We start from the raw sequence: 27,832 nt of genomic DNA on the forward strand, positions 1-27,832 counted from the left end.
ACACATGAGCATTTGCAACCAATTTGGGTGATAAAGAACTGATAAGGAGAACTAACTTTTTTTTTCCTTTTTGGTGCTGTGGATCAAAAAGCGTGCTCTGTGCTTTGTGAATGGTAAGCATGTGCTTTACCACTGAGCTATGTATATAGCTCTATATACATTAACTTTTTAAATCTCAGTTAAGTAAAATGTTATCTCACTCCCATCCTATTAGTAGACCTTGTATTACCAAAAAAAAAATTGTACTCACATATATTTATTTTAAATTTTTGTCAAAAAATTAGTGGAGGGACTGGGGTTGTGGCTTAGTGGTAGAGCACTTGCCTACCATGTGTGAGGCACTGGGTTCATTTCCTGGCACCACATAAAAATAAGCAAAATAAAATAAAGGTTAAAAAAATCAAACATTCATTTAAAAAAATTAGTGGAAATTTATTTTTCTTTTTCTGTAATTATCTTTATAGTATCCTTTACATTGTCTCTTTTTTATATAACTTTGTTTGTTTGTTTGTTTGTTTATGTGGTGCTGAGGATCAGACCCAGGGCCTCAACTATACTAGGCAAGCACTCCACCACTGAACTATAACCCCAGCGCCTTACATTGCCTCTTGGCCTCCAGAGCACAAAATATTTGCTATAGACCCCTTTATAGAAAAAAGTTTACCTACTCCATTTAAATAGTTTCATTAGAATTCTAGCCCACTTTGTTTTTGTGCTTTTGAAGGAGTAACTTGACAAGAGGATAAAATTGGAAGGTCCAAAGAATATTTAGGAGGATTCTACATTCTTTGACTACATTTCTGCATAGAATTGAGGCTTCAAAAATAACAATATTTCCTTCCCAAATGACCTGGCAGAATTTCTAAGTGGAAATTATGAAATAATTATGATACGATTAGTAACATCAGAAAAAAAAGGGACATCTCTAGCAATTGGAGAAATGCAAATTAAAACTGCACTGAAATTCCATGTTGATAATTCAATTATCAAGAAGACAAATAACGGGCTGGGGATGTGGCTCAAGCGGTAGCGCGCTCGCCTGGCATGCGTGCGGCCCGGGTTCGATCCTCAGCACCACATACCAACAAAGATGTTGTGTCCGCCGAGAACTAAAAAAATAAATAAATATTAAAAATTCTCTCTCCTCTCTCACTCTCTCTTAAAAAAAAAAAAGAAGACAAATAACAATAAATGTTGGTGAGGATGTGGGGGAAAAGGTTCACTCATACGTTGCTGGTGGGATTGTAAATTGGTGCATTCACTCTGGAAAGCAGTATGGAGAGTCCTCAGAAAACTTGAAATGGAACCACCATTGGACCCAGTTATTCCACTCCTTGATATATACCTGAAGGACTTAAAATCAGCATCCTATAGCATCAGTTACGCAGCCACATCAGTGTTTATAGCAGGTAAATTCACAATAGCTAACCTATGGAACCAACCTAGATGCCCTTCAACATATGAATGGATAGAGAAAATGTGGTATATAGACATAATGGAATATTGCTTCACCATAAAAAAGAATGACTTTCTTTTGCTGATAAATGTATGGAATTAATAGACTAACATGCTAAGTGAAATAAGCCAGTCCCCAAAAATCAAAGGCTGAGCACTGTCTCTGATATGTGGGTGTTAACACACAATAAGGATTGGGGGGAGAATAGAAGTTCATTGGATTGGACAAAGGGGGAGTGAAGGGAAGAGAGGGGAGATGGGGAATAGAAAAGATAGTAGAATGAGTCAGACATAATTTTCATATGTTCGTATATGAATACATGACCAGTGAAACTCCACACCATGTATAACTTCAAGAATAGGAGCCTAATTAGAGTAAGTTATACTCCACGTATGTAAAATACGTCAAAAATACAATGTACTCTCATGTATCATATCTAAAAAGAACAAATTAAAAAATAAAATGAAATATAAAAAAAGGGGAAAAGTTTCTTGAGAATGTGGGAGTTTATTATCAAGGGGGGGGGCAATTAAACTGTAAGGAGATCAAGGAGAAGGAAAGGGAGATGGCATGTAAGGAAAAACAAAGTAGGCAAAGTAATAGTATTTGGATTGCTCCCTTGTTGGCCACTGGAAGCCTCAGGTTGAGCTGTGAAGTCCTTTTGTTGTAACTCTTGTACCATCGCATCCTTACTTTCAGTTACAGTATGATATTTCAGGCTCATCTTTGTATATTTCCTGTCCCAGTTTAGGAATCACCCATTTCTAAAAGGAACCACTTTCACCTTTACAGGAGAATACAATTGAATTTTTTTTTTTTTATTAATTGGAAAAGAATAAACTTACTGGGTAGTTTTTTCCTTTGACTTTTATCTTTTGTAGTAAAAATACTGTTTCCTAATTTATTAACATAATTGTAAATATATTTGATTTATTCTAGAGTGTATATATACACCCAAAGAGTATAATAGTAATATTTCTTTCAGGGTGATTTAAGATTTTTGTATTTCTGTCTTTATTTTTTTTTATTTATTTTTTATTTTTATTTTTTTTAGGAGAGAGAGAGAGAATTTTTAATATTTATTTTCTAGTTCTCGGTGGACACAACATCTTTGTTGGTATGTGGTGCTGAGGAGCGAACCCGGGCCGCACGCATGCCAGGCGAGCGCGCTACCGCTTGAGCCACATCCCCAGCCCTGTATTTCTGTCTTTAGTTAGTATATATCCCACTAGGGATGTGTAGTCAGTTTTAAAGTCACTTGAAATTTCTCCTTTATATGAATATATTATCAATTAGAAATAAAATTATGCTCATTTATTTCTTTTTGCTTGTGGTTTTTAGGGGCAATTTTATTTTTGTTTTATAATTGTGTAAAACACTTACATGGTTCCAGAGTCAAATCTACAAAGTAAAATGTTATAGAGAAATCAAGCTTCATCCCTGTCCTATCTACTTTATTTTCTCCCTATTACATAGGTAACCATGTTTAAAATTTAAATTTTTCAATAATTATTTTCACATTTTTAAAAATAAAATGTATGTATCACACACACACACACACGCACACACACACACACACACACACACACAAGGTAAAGCATACTATAAATACTTTGTGCTCTTGCTTTTTTTCCTTGGCAGTGTGTCCCAGGGTGTAGAGACCTTTTTTATTTCTTTATTTGAAGTGCTGGGATTAAACTCAGGACCTTGCTCATGGTAGGCAGGTACTTATTCTACCACTGATCTACCTCCCTAGCCCATTTAAAAATTTTTTTCTTTTTCTTATTTAAAAAATACCTTTATTTTATTTATCTATTTTTATGCTGTGCTGAGGACTGAACTCAGTGCCTCACATGTACTAGGCAAGCGCTATACCACTGAGCCACAACCTGAGCCCTTTTTCTTTTTTTTTTTAAATACTGGGGATTGAACTCAGAGGCATTCCACCAAGCTACATAAGACAGCCCTCGCCCTTTTTAAATTTAAAAAAAAAAACCTTATTTTTTAGTTGTAGTTGGATACAATGCCTTTATTTTATTTATTATTTTAAGTTTTATGTGGGGCTGAGGATTGAACCCAGAGCCTCACATGTACTAGGTAAGCGCTCTACTGCTGAGACACAATGCCAGTCCCCCTTTTGAAATTTTGAGACAGTGTCTCACTAAGTTGCTGAGGCCGGCCTTGAACTTGGAATCCTCCTGCCTCAGCCTCCCAAGTATCTGGCATTATAGGTATATACCACCATGTCTGGCTTCAAGATCTTTTAAATTCTCTATTTTGTGGATATATTATAATTAATTCACTTATTTCCCCATAGGTCCTTTCTAGTCCTTTTCTATTAAAAGAATGATAACATAAATAGCCTTGTATTTATATTAAAAGTTATATTTAAAATACAAGGAGAGACTCAACATGGCGCCATGCAGGGAGGCAGCGCTTTCAGTACCTCCTCAGCCACGCGGACAGAGAGACACATCAGAACGTTCGGATTCTGCCTGCTGAGAAACTCCCAGCAAAATTCCGCTAAAGTGAGACCTAGCCGGGGAGTTTGGGATTATTGGAGGTGACAGCTTGCCCCAGAAGGGTGAATCTCTGCCACCCTGCGCAGAGGTGCGGGCCGCTGCTGTCTGGCGACCTGCGCAGAAGGAGGCGTTTCAGCACTGCCGGATACCGTGTGCTGCGTAGAGACCCTTTGAAGAGGTTGCTAACCAAGCCTTTGTGAAACAGCGGACGGACAACTGAAACCGAGACTGAAACCGAGACTGGGAAAGACCAGAGACAGGCCAGACCCACCCCTCCCATCGGACACTCTGTCAAGGAGTCTGGGGTCTGCCATAGCAGAGAGCTGATGTCACCAGAGTTCGGTGGATGGGATCCCTTCCCAGCAGAATTGGCTTCAGCAGGTGTGTGACTCCCATCCCCACCAGATACATACAGCTGGGAAACCTCAAAAATCTCGCCACGGAGCTCCGTGGGCATGACTGTAGGGGCCGAGGGAAGCAGAGGGGACTCCCGACCCCCAACTCCCCTTACCACCAGCAGTGACACCCAAGGCCTTAGCCACCAGCTCCCAGGGGCATGGCTACTGAAGGAGTCCAGGCAATTTAAGCTGATGGTTCCCAGATCACCCGCTCCACAACCTTGGGGTCTGGGTGAATGGCAAACAGAGTGCTCGGTCGTTCGGGAAATAGGGCACTCAGGGGGGCTGCAAGTGTAACTAGATCTGTGGAGATCGCCTCCGGTGAGCAGGGCCTGGCTGGCTGGCAGGAGGAAGTGGGGGAGGGGCCGGAGAAGAGAAACGGCTGTGGACTAACAGGATTGGAGAGAGGCCCAACAGGGGAAAAGGAGCCCCTTTACAGGGATTGCTGCCGGCGCATAGAGGGCAGAAGCTCGGCTCGGAGGGCACAGCTCCACCTACTGGAAGAGAAGAAAATAGAACTCTAAGACTTCATTTATCATTTTTTTCTTTTTCTTTTTTCTTTTTTTCCCCTTTTCAATTTTTATTGTTCTTTCCATTCTCCTTTATTCTACCTATTTTTCTCTCCCTCTTTTTCTTTAAGGACTTCTTCCTTCCTCTTTCCTCTAATGTTCACCCCAAGCATTACAACTTTCATTACGGGTAATTTTCTAAATGCAAATAGGTGAATGTTCCGAGGCTGTCTATAGGGCTCCTAAGTACCTAGCTACTATCAAATACCCTGATCCATTCGCCTGCTAATATACCCCTTCAGTAGAGCAATCTCCCAAGTTGCCAAGACATACCAACCTTCATACCATGACAGCACCCAATGTAAACATAAAGTCCTAAGACCAAACAACAGATCACTATATGCCTACAGAATCCGTAAGCCTTTTATGGAACGAATGAATCAGCTTTAAATTACCATAAAGCCCAATAGCTCTAGACATAGTCTCCCACCACAAAGGAGAGACCACAGAGATATACAAAACCAAAACAAACTTATAGGAGAAAACAGAAGCACAGCAGTTAAACAGAGTTGGAAAGTAATGTGAACACCATGAAAAAACAAGGGGAAAAAAGGATTACAAACAATGCAGGACAACTTAAATTTACAGGAGAACCTAGAAGCATCAGAAAGATGGACAGAGAAAGAACTCAAGGTTGGGGTAAAATTGGGGGTTCATAACCCACTTCAATCTAATGTATGAAATATGATATGTCAAGAGCTTTGTAATGTTGTGAACAACCAATAAAAAAGAAAGAACTCAAGGCATACCTGACTCAGATGGAATGGAATATTAGAGAAGTCATTAGACAGCAAGTACAAACAATGAAAGAATATTTTGAAAATGAATTACATAAGCAGATTCAAGAAGCAAAAAATCAACTCTACGAGGAGATAGAGATTTAAAAAAAAAATCAAACAGTAACCCTAGAAATGCAGAAAACCATAAACCAAATCAAAAACTCAAATTAGAATATTACCAGTAGACTAGATCAAATAGAAGTCAGAACATCAGATAATGAAGACAAAGTTTATCAACTCGAAAAGAGTATAGTCAACACAGAAAGGCTGGTAAGAAACCACAAGCAAAATATCCAAGAGATATGGGATGTCATAAAAAAACCAAACTTAAGAGTCATTGGGATAGAGGAAGGTATAGAGGTCCAATCCGAAGGAATGAGCAATCTGTTGGATGAAATGATTTTAGAAAACTTCCCAGACATGAAAGATGGAATGGATTGCCAAATCCTGGAAGCCTACAGGACCCCAAACATACAAAACCGTAATAGACCAACTCCAAGACACATTATTATGAAGATATCCAACATACAAAACAAAGAGAGAGTATTAAAAGCTACAAGGAGGCAGATTACATTCATGGGTAAACCAATTAGGATAACGGCTGATTTTTTATCACAGATGTTGAAAGCGAGAAGATCCTGGAACAACATATTTCAAACGCTGAAAAATAATGGATTCCAACCAAGAATATATTATCCAGGCAAAATTAAGCTTCAGGTTTGACAATGAAATTAAAATTTTTCATGATTAACAAAAGTTAAAAGAATTCACAGCCAGAAAACCAGCACTGCAAAGCATTTTGAGCAAAACACTACAAGAAGAGGAAATGAAAAACAGCACCCAAAACCAACAATGGGAGGTAACTCAGTAAAGAGGGAAAAAATAATCAAAGAGGAAAAACAAGCCAAATTAAAATAAACAAACATGACTGGAAGTACCATAAATCAATAATAACCCTAAACGTTAATGGCTTAAACTCACCAATCAAGTGACATAGGCTAGTAACTTGGATTAAAAAAACAGATCCAGTAATATGCTGCCTTCAGGAGACTCATATGATAGGAAAAGATACATAGGCTGAAGGTGAAAGGTTGGGAAAAATTATACCACTCACATGGTCCTCGGAAGCAAGCAGGAGTGGTCATACTCATATCCAATAAAATCATCTTCAAACCTAAGTTAATCAAAAAGGATAAAGAAGGACACTATATACTGTTAAAAGGAACCATTCACCAACAAGACATAACAATTATCAATATGTATGCACCAAATAATGGTGCTGCAACGTTTATAAAACAAATTCTCCTCAAGTTCAAGAATCAAATAGACCACAACACAATAATTATGGGTGACTTCAACACACCTCTCTCACCATTGGACAGATCCTTCAAACAAAAGTTAAATAAAGAAACTATAGAACTTAATAACACAATCAATAACCTAGACTTAACCGACATACATAGAATATATCAACTATCATCAAGTGGATATACATTTTTCTCAGCAGCACATGGATCCTTCTCAAAGATAGACCGTATATTATGCCATAGGGAAACCCTTAGTAAATATAAAGGTGTGGAGATAATACCATGCATCTTATTTGGTCATAATGGAATGAAACTGGAAATCAATGATAAAAGAAGGAAGGAAAAATCCTGCATCACCTGGAAAATGAACAATATGTTACTGAATGATCAGTGGGTTACAGAAGACATAAAGGAGGAAATCAAAAAATTCTTAGAGATAAATGAAAATACAGACACAACATATCAGAATCTAGGGGACACAATGAAAGCAGTTTAAAGAGGGAAATTCATTGCCTGGAGTTCATTCCTCAAAAAAAAAAAAAAAAAAGAAAAAGAAAAAACCAACAAATGAGCTCATACTTCATCTCAAAATCCTAGAAAAGGAAGAGCAAAACAACAGCAAATGTAGCAGAAGGCAAGAAATAATTAAAATCAGAGAGGAAATCAACAAAATTGAAACAATAGAAATCATTGAAACAATTGACAAAACTAAAAGTTGGTTCTTCGAAAAAATAAACAAGATCGACAGACCCTTAGCCATGCTAAGGAAGAAGAGAGAGAACTCAAATTACTAACATACGGGATGAAAAAGGCAATATCACAACAGATGCTACAGAAATACAGAAGACAATTAGAAATTATTTTGAAAACCTATATTCCAATAAAATAGAAGATAGTGAAGACATCGATAAATTTCTTAAGTCATATGATTTGCCCAGACTGAGTCAGGAGGATACACACAATTTGAACAGACCAATATCAATGGATGAAATTGAAGAAGCCATCAAAAGACTACCAACCAAGAAAAGCCCAGGACCGGATGGGTATGCAGCGGAGTTTTACAAAACCTTTAAAGAAGAATTAATACCAATACTTTTCAAGTTATTTCAGGAAATAGAAAAAGAAGGAGCTTTTCCAAATTCATTCTATGAGGCCAACATCACCCTGATCCTGAAACCAGACAAAGGCACTTCAAAGAAAGAAAACTATAGACCAATATCTCTAATGAACCTAGATGCAAAAATCCTCAATAAAATTCTGGTGAATCGGATACAAAAACATATCAACAATATTCACATTATCCTCAAAAAAAAAAAAACTTGAGAATCAACATAACAAAAGAGGCGAAAGATTTATACAATGAAAACTACAGAACCTTAAAGAGAGAAATAGAAGAAGATCTTAGAAGATGGAAAAATATACCCTGTTCATGGATAGGCAGAACTAACATCAAAATGGCGATATTACCAAAAGTTCTCTATAGGTTCAATACAATGCGAATCAAAATCCCAACTGCATTTCTTGTAGAAATAGATAAAGCAATCATGAAATTCATATGGAAAAATAAAAGACCCAGAATAGCAAAAGCAATTCTAAGCAGGAAGTGTGAATCAGGAGGTATAGCAATATCAGATTTCAAACTGTACTACAGAGCAATAGTAACAAAACAGCATGGTACTGGTACCAAAACAGGCGGGTGGACCAATGGTACAGAATAGAGGACACAGAGACCAATCCACAAAATTACAACTATCTTATATTTTATAAAGGGGCTAAAAGCATGCAATGGAAGAAGGAAAACATCTTCAACAAATGGTGCTGGGAAAACTGGAAATCCATATGCAACAAAATGAATCAATCCCTTTCTCTTGCCATGCACAAAAGTTAACTCAAAATGGATCAAGGAGCTTGATATCAAATCAGAGTCTCTGCATCTGCTAGAAGAAAAAGTTGGCTCCAATCTACATACTGTTGAGTCGGGCTCCAAATTCCTTAATAGGACATCCATAGCACAAGAGTTAAAAACAAGAATCAACAAATGGGACTCACTCAAACTAAAAAGTTTTTTCTCAGCAAGAGAAACAATAAGAGAGGTAAATAGGGAGCCTACATCCTGAGAACAAATTTTTACTCCTCACACTTCAGATAGAGCCCTAATATCCAGAGTATACAAAGAACTCAAAAATTAAACAATAAGAAAACAAATAACCCAATAAATAAATGGGCCAAGGACCTGAACAGACACTTCTCAGAGGAGGATATACAAACAATCAACAAGTACATGAAAAAATGCTCACCATCTCTAGCAGTCAGAGTAATGCAAATCAAAACCACCCTAAGATACCATCTCACTCCAGTAAGATTGGCAGCCATTAGGAAGTCAAACAACAACAAGTGCTGGTGAGGATGTGGAGAAAAGGGTACACTTGTACATTGGTGGTGGGACTGCAAATTGGTGCGGCCAATTTGGAAAGCAGTATGGAGATTCCTGGGAAAGCTGGGAATGGAACCACCATTTGACCCAGCTATTGCCCTTCTTGGACTATTGCCCAAAGACCTTAAAAGAGTGTACTATAGGGATACTGCTACATCAATGTTCATTGCAGCACAATTCACAATAGCTAGTCTGTGGAACCAACCTATATGCCCTTCAATAGATGAATGGATAAAAAAATATGTGGCATTTATACATAGTGGAGTATTACTCAGCACTAAAAAATGACAAAATCATGGCATTTGCAGGGAAATGGATGGCACTAGAGCAGATTATGCTAAGTGAAGCTAGCCAATTCCTAAAAAACAAGTGCCAAATGTCTTCTTTGATATAAGGAGAGCCACTAAGAACAGAGTAGGGAGGAAGAGCATGAGAAGAAGATTAACATTAAATAGGGACGAGAGGTGGGAGGGAAAGGGAGAGAGAAGAGAAATTGCATGGAAATGGAAGGAGACCCTCATTGTTATACAAAATTACATATAAGAGGAAGTGAGGGGAAAGGGAAAAAAAACAAGGGAGAGAAATGAATTACAGTAGATGGGGTAGAGAGAGAAGATGGAAGGGGAGGGCAGGGGGGATAGTAGAGGATCGGAAAGGCAGCAGAATACAACAGACATTAGTATGGCAGTATGTAAAAATGTGGAGTATAATCAATGTGATTCTGCAGTCTGTATACGGGGTAAAAATGGGAGTTCATAACCCACTTGAATCAAATGTATGAAATATGATTTGTCAAGAGCTTTGTAATGTTTTGAACAACTAATAAATAATAAAAATAAAATAAAATACAAAATCTTGAGAAAACATTTATTTTTTATTGAAGTGTTCAACATTAAGGTAAAAGTGAAGAATTTGTTTTTATGTTGGATTTAAGTAACATATATTTTTAGGTAATATTTAGAAGAGAATTTTATAAAAGTGTCTTTATGTTGTTGCAATTCCAGGGCCCTCCCCACTCCCTTTTTTTTAATTACAGTAAAAAACATAAAATTTCCCATCTTAACGATTTTTTAGTGTATAGTTCAGAAGTATTGAATATATTCACATTGTTGTAAAATATCACCAGAGCTTTTTTTATCTTGCAAAACAAACTCTGTGCCTATTAAATAATCATTACTCCTTTTCCCCTTCCCCAAGTCCCTGACAACCATCATTTACTTTCTGTTTCTGTGCATTTAACTAATTTAGATGCATCATATAAGGTGGAATAATATCTACTGGTACACTGATGGACATTTGGGTTTCTTCTCCTCTTGGGAAATATAACTAGTGTGCTGTTATGATCATGCTTGTTCATATAGCTTTTCAAGACCCTCTTTAGTATTCTGTTATTTATATTCCTAGAGGTGGGATTTCTGGATTATATGGTAATCCTATTGATTGATTGATTGATACTGGAGATTGAACCCAGGGGTGCTTCACTGCTTAGCTACATCCTCAGCCCTTTTAATTTTTTTTTTTCTTAAGATAGGTTCTTGCTTAGTTGCTTATGACCTCACTTGAGTTGCTGACGCTGGCCTCAAACTTCTGATCTGGACTGTCTCAGCCTCTCAAGTCACTGGGATTATAGGTGTGCACCATTATGCCAACTGTTTTTAAGTTTTGTTTTGTTTTGCAGTAAATAAACAAATTAACTATATTAAATTGATGATATAACAAAGAAAAGTAGAATTATTTCAAATAACTTTTTTATCCATGCTTTTTTAATTTTAAGGGATTTATTTATTCTAAATAGGTATATGACAACAGAATGCACTTTGATTCATTGTGCACAGTTGTAGCACAACTTTTCATTTCTCTGGTCATACACAATGTAGTGTCGCACCATATGTATCTCGTGTAATGATGTTCGTCTCATTCCACCATCTTTCTTGCCCCCATACCTTCTTCCCTCACCTCCCCACCCTTTGCCCAATCACAGTTCCTCCTTTTTTCCATGCCCTGCCCCCAGTTATGGGTCAACATTCACTTATCACAGAGAACATTGGCCTTTGGTTTTTGGGGATTGGCTAACTTCACTTAGCATTATATTCTCCAACTTCATCCATTTGCCTGCAAATGCCATAATTTTATTCTTTTTAAATGCTGAGTAATATTCCATTGTGTATGTATGTCACAGTTTCTTCTATCCATTCATCTGATGAAGGGAATCTAGGTTGGTTTCACAGTTTAGCTATTATGAATTGAGCTGCTATAAACATTGATATGGCTATGTTACTATAATATGCCATATTTTGGGTATAGATCAAGGAGTGGGATATCTGGGTCAAATGGTGGTTCCATTCCAAGTTTTTTTTTTTTTTTAAGTTAATAGGTGGACACAATGACTTTATTTTACTTTATGTAGTGCTAAGGATTGAACCCAGTGCCTCAAGCATGCTAGGCAAGCTCTCTAACTCTGAGCCACAACCCCAGCCCCATTCCAAGTTTTTTAAGGAGTCTCCATGCTGCTTTCCAGATTGGTTGTACCAATTTGCAGTCCCACCAGCAATGTATGAGTGTGCCTTTTCCCCCACATCCTCACCAACACTTACTGTTATTTGTAGTCTTGATAACTGCCATCCTGACTGGCATGAGATGAAATCTTAGAGTAGTTTTGATTTGCATTTCTCAAATTACTAGAGATATTGAACATTTTTCGTATATTTGTTGATCAATTTTATATCTTCTGAGAAGTGTCTGTTTAGCTCCTTAGCCCATTTATTGTTTGGGTTGGTTGGTTTTTTGGTGTTAAGTTTTTTGAGTTCTTTATATATCCTGGAGATTAGTTCTCTATCTGACATGTGTGTGGCAAAAATCTGCTCCCAAAATGTAGGCTCTCTCTTCACCTTACTGATTGTTTCTTTTGCTGAGAAGGTTTTTAGTTTGAATCCATTTCATTTATTGATTCTTGATTTTATTTCTTGCGCTTTAGGAGTCTTGTAAAGGAAATCAGGGCCTAATCTGATGCAATGGAAGATTTGGGCCTACTTTTTCATCTTTTACGCACAGGGTCTTTGGTCTAATTCCTAGGTCCTTGATCCACTTTGAAGTGAGTTTTGTGCATAGTGAGAGATAGGGGTTTAGTTTCATTTTGCTGCATATGGATTTACAGTTTTCCCAGCACCATTTGTTAAAGAGGCTATCTTTTTGCTAATGTATGTTTTTGGTGCTTTTGTCTAGTATGAGAAAACTGTATTTATTCTGTACCTTCTATTCTGTACCATTGGTCTACATGTCTATTTTGGTGCCAATACCATGCCATTTTTGTTACTATAGCTTTGTAGTATAGTTTAAGGTCTGGTATTATGATGCCCCCTGCTTCACTCTTCTTACTAAGGATTGCTTTGGCTATGAATTTCATGATAGCTTTTTCTATTTCTATAAGGAATGACATTGGCATTTTAATTGGAATCCCACTGAATCTATATAGCACTTTGGGTAGTATGGCCATTTTGACAATATTAATTTTGCCTATCTAAGATCATGGGAGATCTTTCTAGCTTCTAAGGTCTTCTTCAGTTCCTTTCTTTAGTGTTCTGTAGTTTCATTTTAGAGGTCTTTCACCTCTTTTGTTAAATTGATTCCCCAATTTTTTTTTTTGAGGCTATTGTGAATGGGGTAGTTTTCCTAATTTCTCTTTCAGAGGATTTATCACTGATGTATAGAAATGCATTTGATATGTAGATATTGATTTTATATTCTGCTACTTTGATGAATTCATTTATTCTGGAAGTTTTTGGATGGAGTTTTTTGGATCCTCAAAGTATAGGATCATGTCATCAGCAAAAATGATAGTTTGAGTTTTTCTTTTCCTATTTGTATCTTTTTAATTTCTTTGGTCTAATTGCTCTGGCTAGAGTTTCAAGGACTGTGTTGAATAGAAGTGGTGAAAAAGGGCATCCCTATCTTTTTCCCATTTTTGGAGGGAATGCTTCCAATTTTTTTTCCATTGAGAATGATGTTGGCCTTGAATTTAGCATAGGTAGCTTTTACAGTGTTGAGGTATGTTCCTAGTATCCCTAGTTTTTATAGTGTTTTGAACATGAAAGGCTGCTGTATTTTGTAAAATGTTTTCTCTGCATCAATTGATATAATCATATGATTTTTGTCTTTAAGTCTATTAGTGTGATGAATTACATGTTTTGATTTCCAAATGTTGAATCAACCTTGCATCCCTGGAATTAACCCCACTTGATCATGGTGCACTATTTTTAAAATATGTTTTTGTATGTGATTTGCCAGAATTTTATTGAGAATTTTGCATCTATGTTCATCAAGAATATTGGTCTGAAATTTTCTTTCCTTGATGTGTCTCTGCTTGGTTTCAGTATCAGGATGATATAGCTTCATAGAATGAGTTTGGAGGGGTGCCTTCCTTTTCTATGTCATGGAATAATTTGAGAAATATTGGTATTAATTATTTCTTGTAGGTCTTGTGGAACTCAGCTGGGAATCCGTCTGGTCCCAGGCTTTTCTTGGTTGGTAGGCTTTTGATGACATCTTCTATTTTCTTGATTGAATTTGTTCTGCTTAAATTGTATATGCCCTCAGTTTGGGTTGGTTATATGCCTCTAGAAATTTGTCAGTGTCTTTGTTTTCTATTTTACTGGAGTATAAATTCTCAAAATAGTTTCTAAATTGTCTTCTGTATTTCAATAGTGTCTATCATGATATTTCCTTTTTCATCACGAATTTTATTAATTTGAGTTTTCTCTCTTCTTTTTGTTAGGGTGGCTAAGGATTTGTTGATTTTATTTATTTATTTTTCATAAAATCAGCTTCTAGTTTTGTCAGTTTTTTTAATTGTTTCAGTTTCATTGATTTCCGCCCTGATTTTAATTATTTCCTGTCTTCTACTACTTTGGGTGTTGGTTTGTTCTTTGTCAAGGACTTTTAGATGTAATCTCAGGTTGTTTATTTGTTGACTTTTTCTTCTTTTAATGAATGAGCTTAATGCAATGAACTTTCCTCTTAGTACTGCTTTCATAGTGTCCCAGAGATTTTGATAAGTTGTATGGGAGTTCTCATTTACCTCTAAGAATTTTTTTTAATCTCCTTCCTGATGTCTTCTGTTATCCATGTGTCATTCAATAGCATATTATTTAGTCTCCAAGTGTTAAGAGTAGCTTCTAGTTTTTATTTTATCATTGGTTTCTAATTTCATTCCATTGTGGTCAAATAGGAAATAGTGTCTCTATTTTTTTGTATTTGCTAAGACTTGCTTTGTGGCATAACTTAAGTTTTAACATAAGTTTTTGAGGAACATCCATATTTTCCAGAGGGATGTTTTATATTCCCACCAACAATGCCTAAGGATTTCAGGTTCTGGGTATTCTAGCCAGAACTTATTTCCTATTGTTGTTTCAATTGTAGCCATCCTATTAGATATTAGGTGATCTCTCATTGTGTTTTCATTGTGTATCTCTGATGTTTGGTGATGTTGAATATCTTTTCATCTTTTTGTTAGTTTGTTTGTATGTCATCCTTGGAGAAATGTCTGCTAGTCCATTGTCCAATTTTTAATCAGGTTGCAAATTCCGATTTCTTATAATAACTTGATATTATTGCCAGCAGCTAGTAGAGCATATTTAACATATTTAAGTAGTTAGTTGTGTTAATCTAAACTGGTAAGAATATGTATGACCTAAATTTATTTTCTTAATTCCTTCAGGGCTGTTTAGAAATCAAAAGATATTAAAAGAATATAGAGATTTCTTGGGAAACACCAAGGTAAGGATATTTTTCCAATGTATATATGTGTGTATTACACAGTAAAATACTAATTTTAGTCCATTATGAAGTTTTAGCATGTCTGTAATCTTAATCCAAGATTTTCTTGAGCACATTGTATTTAATAAGTATTCCTTTCTGGCTTATTTTCTTGAACTTAAAAAAAAAACTAAATTTGGACATAAGTTTTCTAAGCATGCAGATGTAGACAAAAGCGACTTTATAGTAACAAGATTTATATCTCTCATATACATCTTTAATTTCTTTTTTCTATTTTTCTACCCCTAACTCTGGTTGAACAGTCAGACTGTTAAGTCTCTGAGTTTCCCCAAGAACCTCAATCCTTGGAGGAGAAAATTACTCAGCCAATATGATTGTTCTTTCTTTATTGTTTGACTATGCAAAATCAGTGGATCTCAATATTATTTAACAATCTTACTAAACTTTCATAGTACATTCATTCTTCTGCTCTGTGAAATACCTACTGCATACCTTTTTCTCTCTTCTCAAACTCCCTATAGCCTCACTCTTCACTCTTAAGCTTTTGACCTGCTGAAAAACAGATGTACCGATGATCTGACTTAAAATGGTTCCATTTATAATTTTTTTTATTTTTATGATGGTGTAGAAGCATACTTATATGATTTCTCTCTTTCAGTACCTTATTCAGTGAATTTTATGAGATATGCAGAACTTCATTATAAAATAGGCCTTGTGTTAGATGATTTTGCTCAACTGTGTGCTAACACATTAAGGTGGGCTAGGCTAAGCAGTGATGTCAGTAGGGTAGGTGTGTCGAATGCATTTTCAACTTATTTTATGCTTTTCAGTGGGTTTATCAGGAATTAACCCCATCATAAATGAAAGATCATCTGAAAATTAATAAAAATATATCATTTTTTAAACTGGGGATTTAACCCAGGGGGATTCTGTCCTGAGCTATACCCACAGATAATTTTTATTTTGTGAAAGTGTCTTGCCCAATTGCTGAAGCTGGTCTTGAACTTGCAATCCTCCTGCCTCTGCCTTCTGAATTGCTGAGGTTTGTGCCATCACACCCAGCAAAGTACCTCACTTTTTCATCACAAAATTTATTGACTTATCTACACCCTTGTCAAAATACCAAGCTTTCTTTCCTACTAGAAGTAAGTAATATTAGGACAAATATAGGAAGTTTGCCTTTCTTATCCCATCTCTTCCTTTCTCCTGAACTCAATCTAATTGAACTCTTTTCCCATCACTCCACTGAAATGGCTTTTCCCAAGTCATCGAGATGCCAAGCAATCTGTGCCTAGAGCTCACTTTCCATTTAAACTTAGCTGGAAGGGATCTCCTGTCAAGAAGTTAATGCCGTATCTGGGGAAAAGGCTGCATATGCAAATTGTTTTCCTTCTTAATGGCATTTGAGACACTGCTCCCGTTTTGCAAAGTTTACAGTTTAACAATGATGACAATTAAACCCTGTTTTTCTCCACCCCAGTGATGCAATGAGGGTATAGATTTTCTTTAGTAGTAGAGCCTTTGTGTGTCTATGAGCCAGCATTGTCATTCCTGTGTTGCAAGTGCTGCTGCCACTGCCTTTCTGCTGTGGAATAAATAATTTAAGCCAGAGACACCTGCCTCCTGGGAAGTGACTTATATCCTTATGCCTGTTTCACATGAACTATCATCCTCACCATATATTTTTTAAAGTAGCTGTTGACTTTTGTGTCACCAGAGGTCTTTTGAAGACTTAATATGCCTCAGTATTTGAAAACGCCAGGTTTTGAATAGAATTCATTTCAGTTATACCCCCCACACCTTTGAGTGTGGTAAGTGGATAAAACTAGTACACCAATTCCCTCAGTGGTTCCCCTGTTCCTTTTAGGAACGTTCACTCTCACACTAAGGTTGTTGCTTTCCTACACTAGAACATATAAGGCTAGTTCTTTTTGTTAGGATTAAATATCTCTTTATTTTTTAATTTCTGCCCCAGATACTTCTTTTTCCATTATATTATTCTTTGTCTCACAGTAATTTCAAGAATAAGATATACGAAGTCACAATGTTCTGGGTCTGCCAAAAGCATTCTCGTACCAAAACAATAGCTAACCCTCTGATAATCCAGTTGTATATTGTCCATTTAAAACATTTTCTTTTCTTTTCTTTTTTTTTTGGTATCAATGATTGAACCCAGGGACGCTTAACCATTGAGCCACAGCCCTTTTTAAATATTTTATTTAGAGACAGGGTGTCTTATTAAGTTGCTTAGAGCCTCACTAAGTGGCTGAGGCTGGATTTGAACTTGCAGTCCTCCTGTTTCAGCCTCCCAAGCCACTGGGACTACAGGCATATGCCACTGTGCCTTGCTCATTTTCCCTTTAATATGTTCTACTTTCTTGTGCTTTCTCTTAGAATCCTAATTCTGTAAGTTTCTTAAGTTAGTCCTTTAGAACACTGGAAGTACATTTATCTCCAGCTTAAATGAGTAAGTGCCACTTTTCCTGTTAGTCCTCTCTGAAATCTGTCCTAATTTTCTATACTTGTCTCAATCCAAAAGAAACTTGTTAATTGTAAAATTTTTCAAGTATAAACAAAAAAATAGAAAAAAGAGATATCAGATATTCAATAATTACCAATATTTTATAATCTTGATCTTGAAAAAGGGCAGTTCTATTTATATATTTGAGACAGGGTCTTGCTAAGTTTCGGAGGCTGGCCTTGAATCAATTTGCAATACTCCTGCCAAATGGCTTTCTGTATCACTGGGATTACAGGCATGTGTCACACCCAGCTCCAGCTGCTTTTATTATGGAATTTACAGGTAGCTTTTACAGGATGCTTCTCAAGAGTATTGTGAATCCTGGCTCCCTATGATCTCTTTATTTTTTCAGATTTTGATTCTCCTGTTAGACACACAATTATTATAAAGGTATCTATACTAGCCCTTCCTTATTATTCTTTCTGACCTTGTTACAACCAACATTTTCCCCTTTTCTACAATATTCTTTAGCTCAACAAATCTCTTTTTTTCCTTATTATAGCATTCTATTCTGATCTTAAAGATCTCATTTCCCTTTCTTCTTGGTTTTTTCCCTCCCTTAAATTCTCAAACCTTTCTTCTAAAGAAATCTTTATCTTCTACCTTAGATAGCATGTTTTTGTTATTTGTATGCATTTTTTAACATTCTCCTCTCTACTCAACCAAAGGATACAGTACATTCTTGTTATAATCAAACACATACTCTCTGCATTTATCAATAAGCAGTAGAACTTAGAAATCTAGATCTATGATCAGAGTTTATAGCTTCCAGATCTAAGTGCAGATTGAAACCCCACGGACAAGTTTTATTTTGTATAATTCCTTCTCTTAGTCTTGAAGTACAGAACTAGGAGTACCTGATTCACACTTTTTTTAATTTATTTTTTTTTCTGTTTTCTCTTTAGTTTTTAAATTTAATTTAATTTTTTCTTCCCACATTTTTTGTTGGTGCATTATAGTTGTACATACTGGTGGGATTATTTATTATTTATTCATACATGCACACAATACACAATATAACAGTATAATTTGGCCAATGTTATTCCCTCACTCCCTTCTTTTATTCCATGGGCCCTTTCCTCTACTGATCTCTCCTTTTTTTTTTTTTTCATTTTCATGAACAGATACAAGATAAATCTGTATTTTACAGTTAAAATTTATACAAAATTCAAGACCTGAAGTATTTTTTCCCTCAGAGGAAAGTTCTAATGTTTAAAAAATTTGTGAGAGAATAGTGTATAAAAGTATTTTTACTTAAAATGTTGAACCTTTGCACCACTTATAAATGAAATCAAACCTTTTGCATCTAACATTATCTTGCCATTCAAGAGTCAAGTTTCTAAAGCTGGAATAACATTGCCAAGTAGTGGTATAAAAGGAAGGACAGTGAATTCTACATATACCTTGGATCACACAACACTGTGCAGCCAGTTGATGGTTTCTGGATAACATTTAACAGTGATATGATAAAACACAGTTACGTATAGAGTCCAGTGATTGCTATTTAATCAAGACTTCACTTCTTCATATATTTTACCATTAATAGAGAAAACATCCTTCCAAACAGAGTCATTGAATCTTTATTGTTTTAACAGCACACAGTTGTTATAAAGGTATCCATACTAGCCCTACCATAAAATTAATTAATAAATATGGAATTAATAGTAAATAAGGAGCCACAGGGAGTTATTTTCATGTTCTGCATCTGTGCACACTTGCATAATGTGGCGCCTGTGCTCATGATACTGTAGAAGCAGCAGTTTCTAACTTGTCTTAAGTGGATACATTGGAAAGTAATAAATAGCCTCATAAAATACTACACTCTACCTGTCATAGATGAATACTACATATTTTTCATAAAGTGTAGACAGTTCACACTGTTTTTCAAGGCAAGGCCTTTTGCTCTGGTGTTCATATGGAATTTTGGAAATACTCTTTAAAATCCTGGCTTCCAGAACTGGGTGAAAACACCATAAAAGTGTAAAACAAGTAAATACACAGCCCTCAGAACAAAAACATTTTGCTTCCCTAATGCCTAAATCAGAATCTTTTCTCAGTTTTTTTCTGCAATATCAGGCCAACTTGGATCTATAGAATTTAAGTTGTTATAGACTGCCCTGTAGGACCTCTATTTCATTGAGGTCCAGTCCTTCTCTTTAAGACCTGTTGGTGCTTGCCTGCAGGGGACAAAATTGCCATAAGTTATGGTAACTTAGTAAGAATCAAATTTTGGGGCTGGGGTTGTGGCTCAAGCGGTAGCGCGCTCGCCTGGCATGCGTGCAGCCCGGGTTCGATCCTCAGCACCACATACCAACAAAGATGTTGTTTCCGCCGAGAACTAAAAAATAAATATTAAAAATTCTCTCTCTCTCTCTCCTGTCTCACTCTCTCTTTAAAAAAAAAAAAAAGAATCAAATTTTGCTTGGCATGACCCCACTAAAACCTCAAATTTCACCCCCTATTTCTTTTTCTCAAGGATCCAAGCCCCAGTACTTTAGATTTTAAAGACTTTACTTACTTGGACTTATTCATTAAGTTGTAGCCAGCTCCCCACCCCGCTACTTCTTAGGTAGAGCTGGGGAAGAACAGAACAGAATGTATACCAAATCCTAAAGGAAAGGAGAGAACTAACTAAGCATGCCCAGCATTCCGTCACAAGTTTATCAGTTTACCTACCTCATTCTCAGGAGGCCAGTAGGAGGAGGGGAGTGTACAATGCCAACAATATGGGAGTAGCGGGAATCCCTCTTCATGGAAATCAGAGAAGTAAGGAAGTATCAAATACACTAGCAGGTATTCTTCCTTGGAACACATTGTTCTCAAGAATCCTAAGAATCTCTAGCATTTTTCCCATACTTTATTAATCCCTCTTCCTCAGTTTCCCTTGCACAGAACTCTTCCTCTTTATCCAGACCGCTAACATTAGAGATTCATTAAGGGCCTTTTTTATATTTAAAATCCATTAGCAAGTTCCATTGGCATTTTCTCCAAAATACATTCCTAGTGTAGCTGCCTCTCACTGTGTTCTTTAATTGAAACCCTAGTCTAAACCATTCTTCTCTCCTACCTGGAACATCTTTCTAATTAATCGCTCTATCTTTTGTTTTTTTGTCCACATCATAAACTGTATCTTTTAAAAACATAAATCAGACTATGTCAAGTCTCTGCTTAACGTTATTCAGTGACTTTCTTTTTTTCCCACTAGAATAAAATTCAAACTAAGTAAGTAAGGAGTCTGCAGAGTCCTGTGGGATATAGCTCCTGTTTCTCTGGCCCCAGTTCCTACCATTTTTCTTGCTTCAGCCACTGTGGCCTTATTTTTGTCCTTTGTACAAACCAAGCTTATTTATTTTACAGTCTTTGGACTTTCTCGTCTCATAATTGAGCCTCTTTCCCTGACTACTTGAACTCTTCCCCACCCATTGCCATATTACTTCTCTTTAATTTGCTTTATTATATTCATTACTATTTGATGTTAGGCATTTGTGATCTATGAGATTTGTGAAGGCAGGAACTCCCTTCTTGTTTACTGTCATGTTCCAGCATCTGGAACTGTGCCAGGCATAGAGTAGTTGCACAATAAGTATTTCCTGAGTAAATGGTGGAAGGAAAAACATAAAATACTTTAATAAAGGTGTAAAGTACAATAATAAATTTATAGTAGAGTATTTCTGTGTTGATTATCAAGGAAGGCTGACACTTGGCTAGACATGGAAGAGAATAAAGAGAGATTGCAGTGGAAAAAGAAGGTAATAACAAAAAAAAGTAGGTAATAACAAAAAGTAGGTAATAATAATAATAATAAAAGAAGGTAATAACAATCCAGGAGAAGGAAAAAGTATGAGAGAAAACACAAGGAAGTATATATTCAAAGAAAGGCAAAAAAAAAGAAAGAAAAAGAATATAGTTCCCCTGAATGTTTCCCTACTTGCTTTGTTTCGTTTGTTTTGCTTTGTTCTGAAATTTAACACACTATTTTCAGTTAAGGTCTTTTGTCTTGAGAGAACAGTCAGAAGTTGAAGTAGAACAGCAGAGTCATTGGCTTTGGCTGTTTCTTTTTGAAAAGTTAAGTTGCTTAAGAAATGCAAAATTTGTAGAATATATGAATTTCAGTTCAGTATATTTTTATCACTTTATTACTAGTTTCTTTGTGGCCCATTTGGATCCTTTCTGGAAGTAGGCATGACATGAATTACAGGGAAAACACTTAAGGTCTTTTTCTAGCTGCATTTTTAATTTTCTTCTGCCCATTTTTTAAGAGGAAATTCTGAGGGAAAAGAAATAAGTAAAGCCTAGTTGTTGAGAGGTTTTGATGGAAGACAAATTTTCTACTGTGTCAGAGTATTATAGTGCTTTTGTGGGAGATTTTGGAGAGGTTTTGTTTTTGTTTTTGTTTTTATAGCCACGCTCCAGAACAGCATCAGTGTTCTTTAAGGGACCAGGAAAAGTGGTGATGGTTGCCATTTGCATGTAAGTACTGAAAAATAAACTTGTAAAAATAGAAATATATTCTTTTTTTTTTTTTTTTGGTTTTTCATTTAAAAATTTTTATCATAATATTTATATACAAAAATTTAAATAAGTAGAAAAATATCCGTTCCAACAATTTCATGACTTTAATATAATCATTGTTAGTATTTTGGTGCACTTGAAATATATTCTTTTTAATGTGTGTATGCTTGAATATATAAAGTTATTACTTGGTAGGGAGCTATAGAGTTAGAGGTTCATGTTGTTTTAGGAGGAATCGAATAAGCCTGTATTGTTAGTAAAGCAGTGGGGGAAGAGTAGGAGTCCACAGGCAGGCACTCATGCTTGTGCTCTGTGTACTTTTGATATTGTTAAGATCTGCATTGCTACCTGAAATTGTTTATTTTCACTGAAATTGGTAGAATCTCTTTTAAAATGTTAAATCGGCCAAGCTTATTTTTTGAATAACTGAACCAACCTAGGTTACAGATACTAAAGAATATATTCATGCTTGTTTTCTCCCATTTACCTGGAAGAACATAATTATTGATTTTTTTCTTTTTCCGTCTGTCTTCTTGATTCCTGTTACATTGCTTACCTTTTATTCATTTTGCTAATCACTTTTTTTTTTTTTTTTTGATACTGGGGATTTAACTCAGGGGCACTTCTATCACTGAGATACATTCCCCAGCCCTTTTTATTTTTTATTTTAAGACAGGATCTCACTAAGTTGCTTAGGTCCTCACTGCTGAGGCAGGCCTCAAACTTGTGATCCTTCTGTCTTAGCCTCCCAAGTCGCTGAGATTGCAAGCATGCACCACCACGCCCAGCTGATCAATCTATTTTAAGCTGTATAGCCAGGCACAGCCGCATACACAGTGGCATAAACCTACTGATTCTGGAAGCTGAGACAGGAGGCTTGAAGATTCCAGACGAGCTTCAGCAACTTAGCAAGGCCCTAAGCAACGTAAAAGCATTAATTGTATAATTCATTAGTTCTTTTATTTCTTAAAAATATGTATCAGAAACTATAAGAAGACCTGGATATGTAAAGATACAATGCATGATTCTTTAAGATTTGCAGGGGTACTAAACTAGAGCAAGGCATTTACAATAATGTGAACAAGGGATGATGATGATGTCATGATTGGACACATGGAGAGACACAGACAGATTCAGTGGGTACTTAAAAAATATGGTCAAAGATGATACCCAAGTTTCTCTCTTTAGGCATTGAGTAAATATTGTTCCATTCACTGAGAGAATGCTAGAAGGAGGGCAAAGTATGGACAGAGAAAATATTTTAGTTTGAGGTATCTGTAGGTCAGATGTAGGTGATCAATCGGACTAGTTCTTTTTTTTTTCTTTTTTGTAGCTGTAGATGGACAGAATGGGGTTTTGTTGTTGTTGTTTTGTTTTATTTATTTTTATGTGGTGCTAAGGATCAAATGAAGTACCTCACGCATGCTAGGCAAGTGCTCTGCTACTGAGCTACAGCCCCAGCTTGGATTAGTTCTTTTTGCTAGTAAAATAGTGATAGTAATTATAGCTCTCCTTGATAGAGGAATATGTATAACATCTATAACCTGGTTAGTATAGTACCTGGTGCATAAAATATACTTAATAATTATTATTGTTAATGTATATTGGTCTAAGCTCAGGAGAGAGAACTAGGTTAGATATTTAGAGTCAAAAATTATCAGTATTCACATTAGTATTTAATTATTCAAATGATAATTAAAGCTATAGGAGTACTTGAGATCATATGGGGAATAGTACATATAGGGTGAAGAAAAGCCTCCATGAAAAATCCTTGAAGAATGCTGACTTTTAAGAAATAGGTGGAGGAACCTCCACTACAAAGGTGTGTCTTTGGTTCTCTGTCTTTGGACACATAAGAATTAGCGGTAAAGAAATATAGATTTAGAAAAGTCTGGGGGCAGCTCATTCCCCATGGGCTTAAGATCAGTCACCTCACATAGAAAAGGGAAGGAAAAAAAAGTGGAGGAAAAAGAGCCTTCAAGGGAGAGAGGAACAGTGAGGCACAGGGTAGGAAGAAAGCCAGGAGTATCAAAAGTGGCAAATAGAGGTTAAGGAAAGTACTAAAATATTTCTAGGACTTTAATAACAAGGAATAGTTGCTAGTATTGATAGGAACAATCTAGTAGGATGTTGAAGAGAGGAGACATTGTGTAGTGAACCAGAGACTTAGTATAAAGTGAGGAAAACTGAGACCATAGAAATAAATTAGATTTTTTTTCCCAATAAGTTATCTTCCCAGTGTGGTGGCCTCTGCTTGTAATCACAGCTACTTTGGAGACTGAGGCAGGAGGTTCACAAGTTTGAGGTCAGCCTGGGCTACTTAGCAACACCCTGTCTTAAAATAAAAAGGCCTAGTGATTTAGTTCAGTGGTAGAGTGTTCTTGTGTTCAGCCCCCACTATTGCAAAAAAAAAAAAAAATCTGAAGTGAAGGAGAGTGGGAAGGGGAAAGGATAATTGGAGGTGTATGATTTTCTTATTTACAAAATGTGGGTGTTAATATTTGTATTATGGAGTTGTAATATAGCATGGTAGGTGACAAGCAGAGTGCCTGAGATCAGCCATGCTAGTCATTACTGTTGGAATCTGAGCCCCTCGTTTTCTCTGAAGTAATCCTGTTTATTTGAGCATTTGGGTCTTCTAGTTTTTGACCCAAGGCTATATAATCTAGGTTTGTCCTCAACTCTGGCATCTCCCTGCTCATCAGAGGCTTACCAAAGTCTTGTCTTTAATGCTAGCTTCCTGGACAATATCAAATGCAGATTCTCTTTTATTTTTCATCTTGTCCAAATGCAGAATACCCTCTTTTCTCTCACATTCTCAAAATACGTTCAAGTAATTGCTTACATATATTGTGCCTCTTTATGTGAGTACTTAATGGTACCATAAACTATATTTTTCAGATTTGTACTCTTGTTATGTGAATGGTAATAATTTCTTTTAAATTTACTTTTAATGGACTTCAGTCAATTAAATAAGCTTTTGGTGAAAATTTTTAATCTAAACCTATGATAAATTGTTCTCTCTCTCCCCTAGCAATGGTTTAAACTGCTTCTTTAAATTCCTTGCCTGGATTTATACGGGTTCAGCAAGTATGTTTTCAGAAGCTATACACTCATTATCTGATACTTGTAACCAGGTGAGGATAAAAGCTTTTTTCTTACTAATTTTAAAATACATTTTTAAGCTTTAGTGTGAAAGTTGATATATTTAAAAACAGTGATTCCTATAGTTGGTTTATGGTAGAAAAGAAAAATTGTTTTACTTTTGAGTGATTAAGTACAATTGGCTTTCTATATCTGTGGGTTCTATACCCATGGTTTCTCTTAAGATTCAACCAAAAATACTAAAAAAAAAAAATTGTATCTGTACAGAACATGTATAGACATTTTTCCTTGTCATTCTCTAAACAATTTGGTAATTATATACATAGCATTACACTGTATTAGGCATAAGATAAGTAATATAGAAATGATAAATAATATAGAAATGATTTTTTAAATGAGAGGATGTTTGTAAGTTATATGCAAATTATACTATTTTATATAAGGGATTTGAGCATCCAAGGATTTTATTATCCTTGAATTGTCTTGGAATTAATTTCCCAATAATATAGAGGGTTATCATATTATATTTTAAAGCAGATCATTGGGCTCTGAGAACATCCAGCAATGGAATGTGAAGTATGGCTATCAGTTACGAAGTGATTACAGGTTTCCTAGAAGAAATTCTTACATTGAGTAGATATTTGTTGTCTAAATGAGTTCTTAATGACTCTAAGAGTCAGTAAATTAAGTTTTTGAGTAAAGATATAAAATAGTGGGAAATTACAGTCACATGAGTTAAGAAGACAGAAATGAATGTTCAGGGAATCTGAAATGGCTCCATTACAAAGCAGAATTCAATAGAGGAAGGAACTAAATAAGACAAAAATCTGTGGAAGTCTTATATAGGTATTTCCTTGAGTTGAGTCTTCGCTGAATGTTAATTCACACATGTGTAAGGTGTAGACATTAGTCTGGGTAAGAAACCATCATGGAGCAGCAATAAGCTGAGTAAGTCCTAGAGCTCACACAGGACTGAAATACATTCAAGTTCTGAGAGGTGAGATAAGAGGGTCCCCATTAATACCCAGGTCAACAAAAGGCTCTTACCATAATAGTGGAGATAAATTACCCTTAATTGTAAAGGCTATTTTAATAGAACCCTTCCTAACAGACCTCCCTAGATCAAACTGATATGCAGACAATTTAATAACTTGTCAGAAGAAAGCCCTACACTCTTTAAGGAAGATAGGGAAATCCTAACATTCAGTATAAGAAGTATTACATGCACAGTGTTTAGCATACAATTAAAAAAAAAGAAAACTACTAGATGGTCCAAGGAGCAGGAAACTTTGACTCATAATCAGGAAAAAAGTCAGTGAGTAAAACAGTCTATTTGATGGATGATAGAATTAGCAGACAAGGGTATTAAACAGTTATTACCTATGTTTTTGCATTGAAAAGAAGTGTGAATGTAATGAGAAGAGAAAGGGAAGATATGGATAAAGAACTGAATGAAGATTTTTGAGCTAAAAAGAAAAATGTCAGAAAAAATTCACTGTATAGAATTAATACCAGATTAGATAATGCAAAGAAAACAATTAGTCTTGAATTTGTAACAGTACAAAACATTCTAAAACCAGAGAGAGAAAACTGGAAAAGATGAAGAAATCCATAGTAACCTATGGGATAGTATCAAGAGAACTTGATCAACTTTTAAGGAAGAAATAATAGTACATAGATTTTCAGGAATGGAGAAGGAAATTCTTTTCAACTCCTTTAATGAAGCAGAACTTTACAAAATCATTACAAGAGTAAAGAAAAATAGAGAGACCAGGATCCCTCATGAACATGCTTCAAAAATCTTTAAAATACAGTCAAATCTAACACTCTGTAAAAATAAGTATAATCTAGTGACTATAATTCCAGGAATGTAAGGTTGGTTTAATATTTATTATCAGTAAGTTTAGAAGGTTAATATGCAGCTACCAATGCATTTCTACTACCAGAAAATCAATGAGAGAAATACGACTCTTAAAAATTTCCATTAGTAGTATCACAAAATACTAAATAAGAAATCTAATAAAAGATGTACAAAATCTTTATACTGAAAATTATAAATTTGGAGAAATTTTAAAAGATTTAAAGAAATGGTGAGATAATACTATGTTCACATGGATTGGATGCCATGGGATTAATATGTAAAATTTTCCTAAAGTAATCTGCAGATTTAATGTAATCCTAATTATAATCCCTACAGGCTTTTTATACAAATTGGCAAACTGAATAAATTTTAAAATTTTATTTGGAAATTCAAATAATTTAGAATATGTAAAGCAATCTTGAAAAGAAATTCAGAGGACTTTAAGTCAGATAAAGCTTAATAATTAGAACAATGAAATATTGGCATAAGAATTGACAGACAAGTAGCCATGCACAGTGTCACAGGCCTGTTGTTCCAGCAGTCAGGGAGCCTCAGGCAGGAGGATCACAAATATAGGCTAGCCTGTGCAATTTAGC

General features: G+C 35.6%; 1 protein-coding gene across 1 annotated transcript in view; it reads left to right on the forward strand.

The window, feature by feature from the left end:
* Window positions 1-27,832, forward strand: part of SLC30A9 (solute carrier family 30 member 9) — a 107,607-nt gene that overhangs the window by 37,200 nt on the left and 42,575 nt on the right. The window contains exons 7-9 of the mRNA XM_081303032.1: window positions 15,179-15,237; window positions 22,161-22,228; window positions 25,305-25,407. Coding sequence (XP_081159158.1) covers window positions 15,179-15,237; window positions 22,161-22,228; window positions 25,305-25,407 — 230 coding nt within the window. The remainder of the gene's footprint in view (window positions 1-15,178; window positions 15,238-22,160; window positions 22,229-25,304; window positions 25,408-27,832) is intronic.

Source organism: Spermophilus citellus (assembly GCF_964194105.1).
Source record: "Spermophilus citellus genome assembly, chromosome: 8".
NCBI lineage: Eukaryota > Metazoa > Chordata > Mammalia > Rodentia > Sciuridae > Spermophilus > Spermophilus citellus.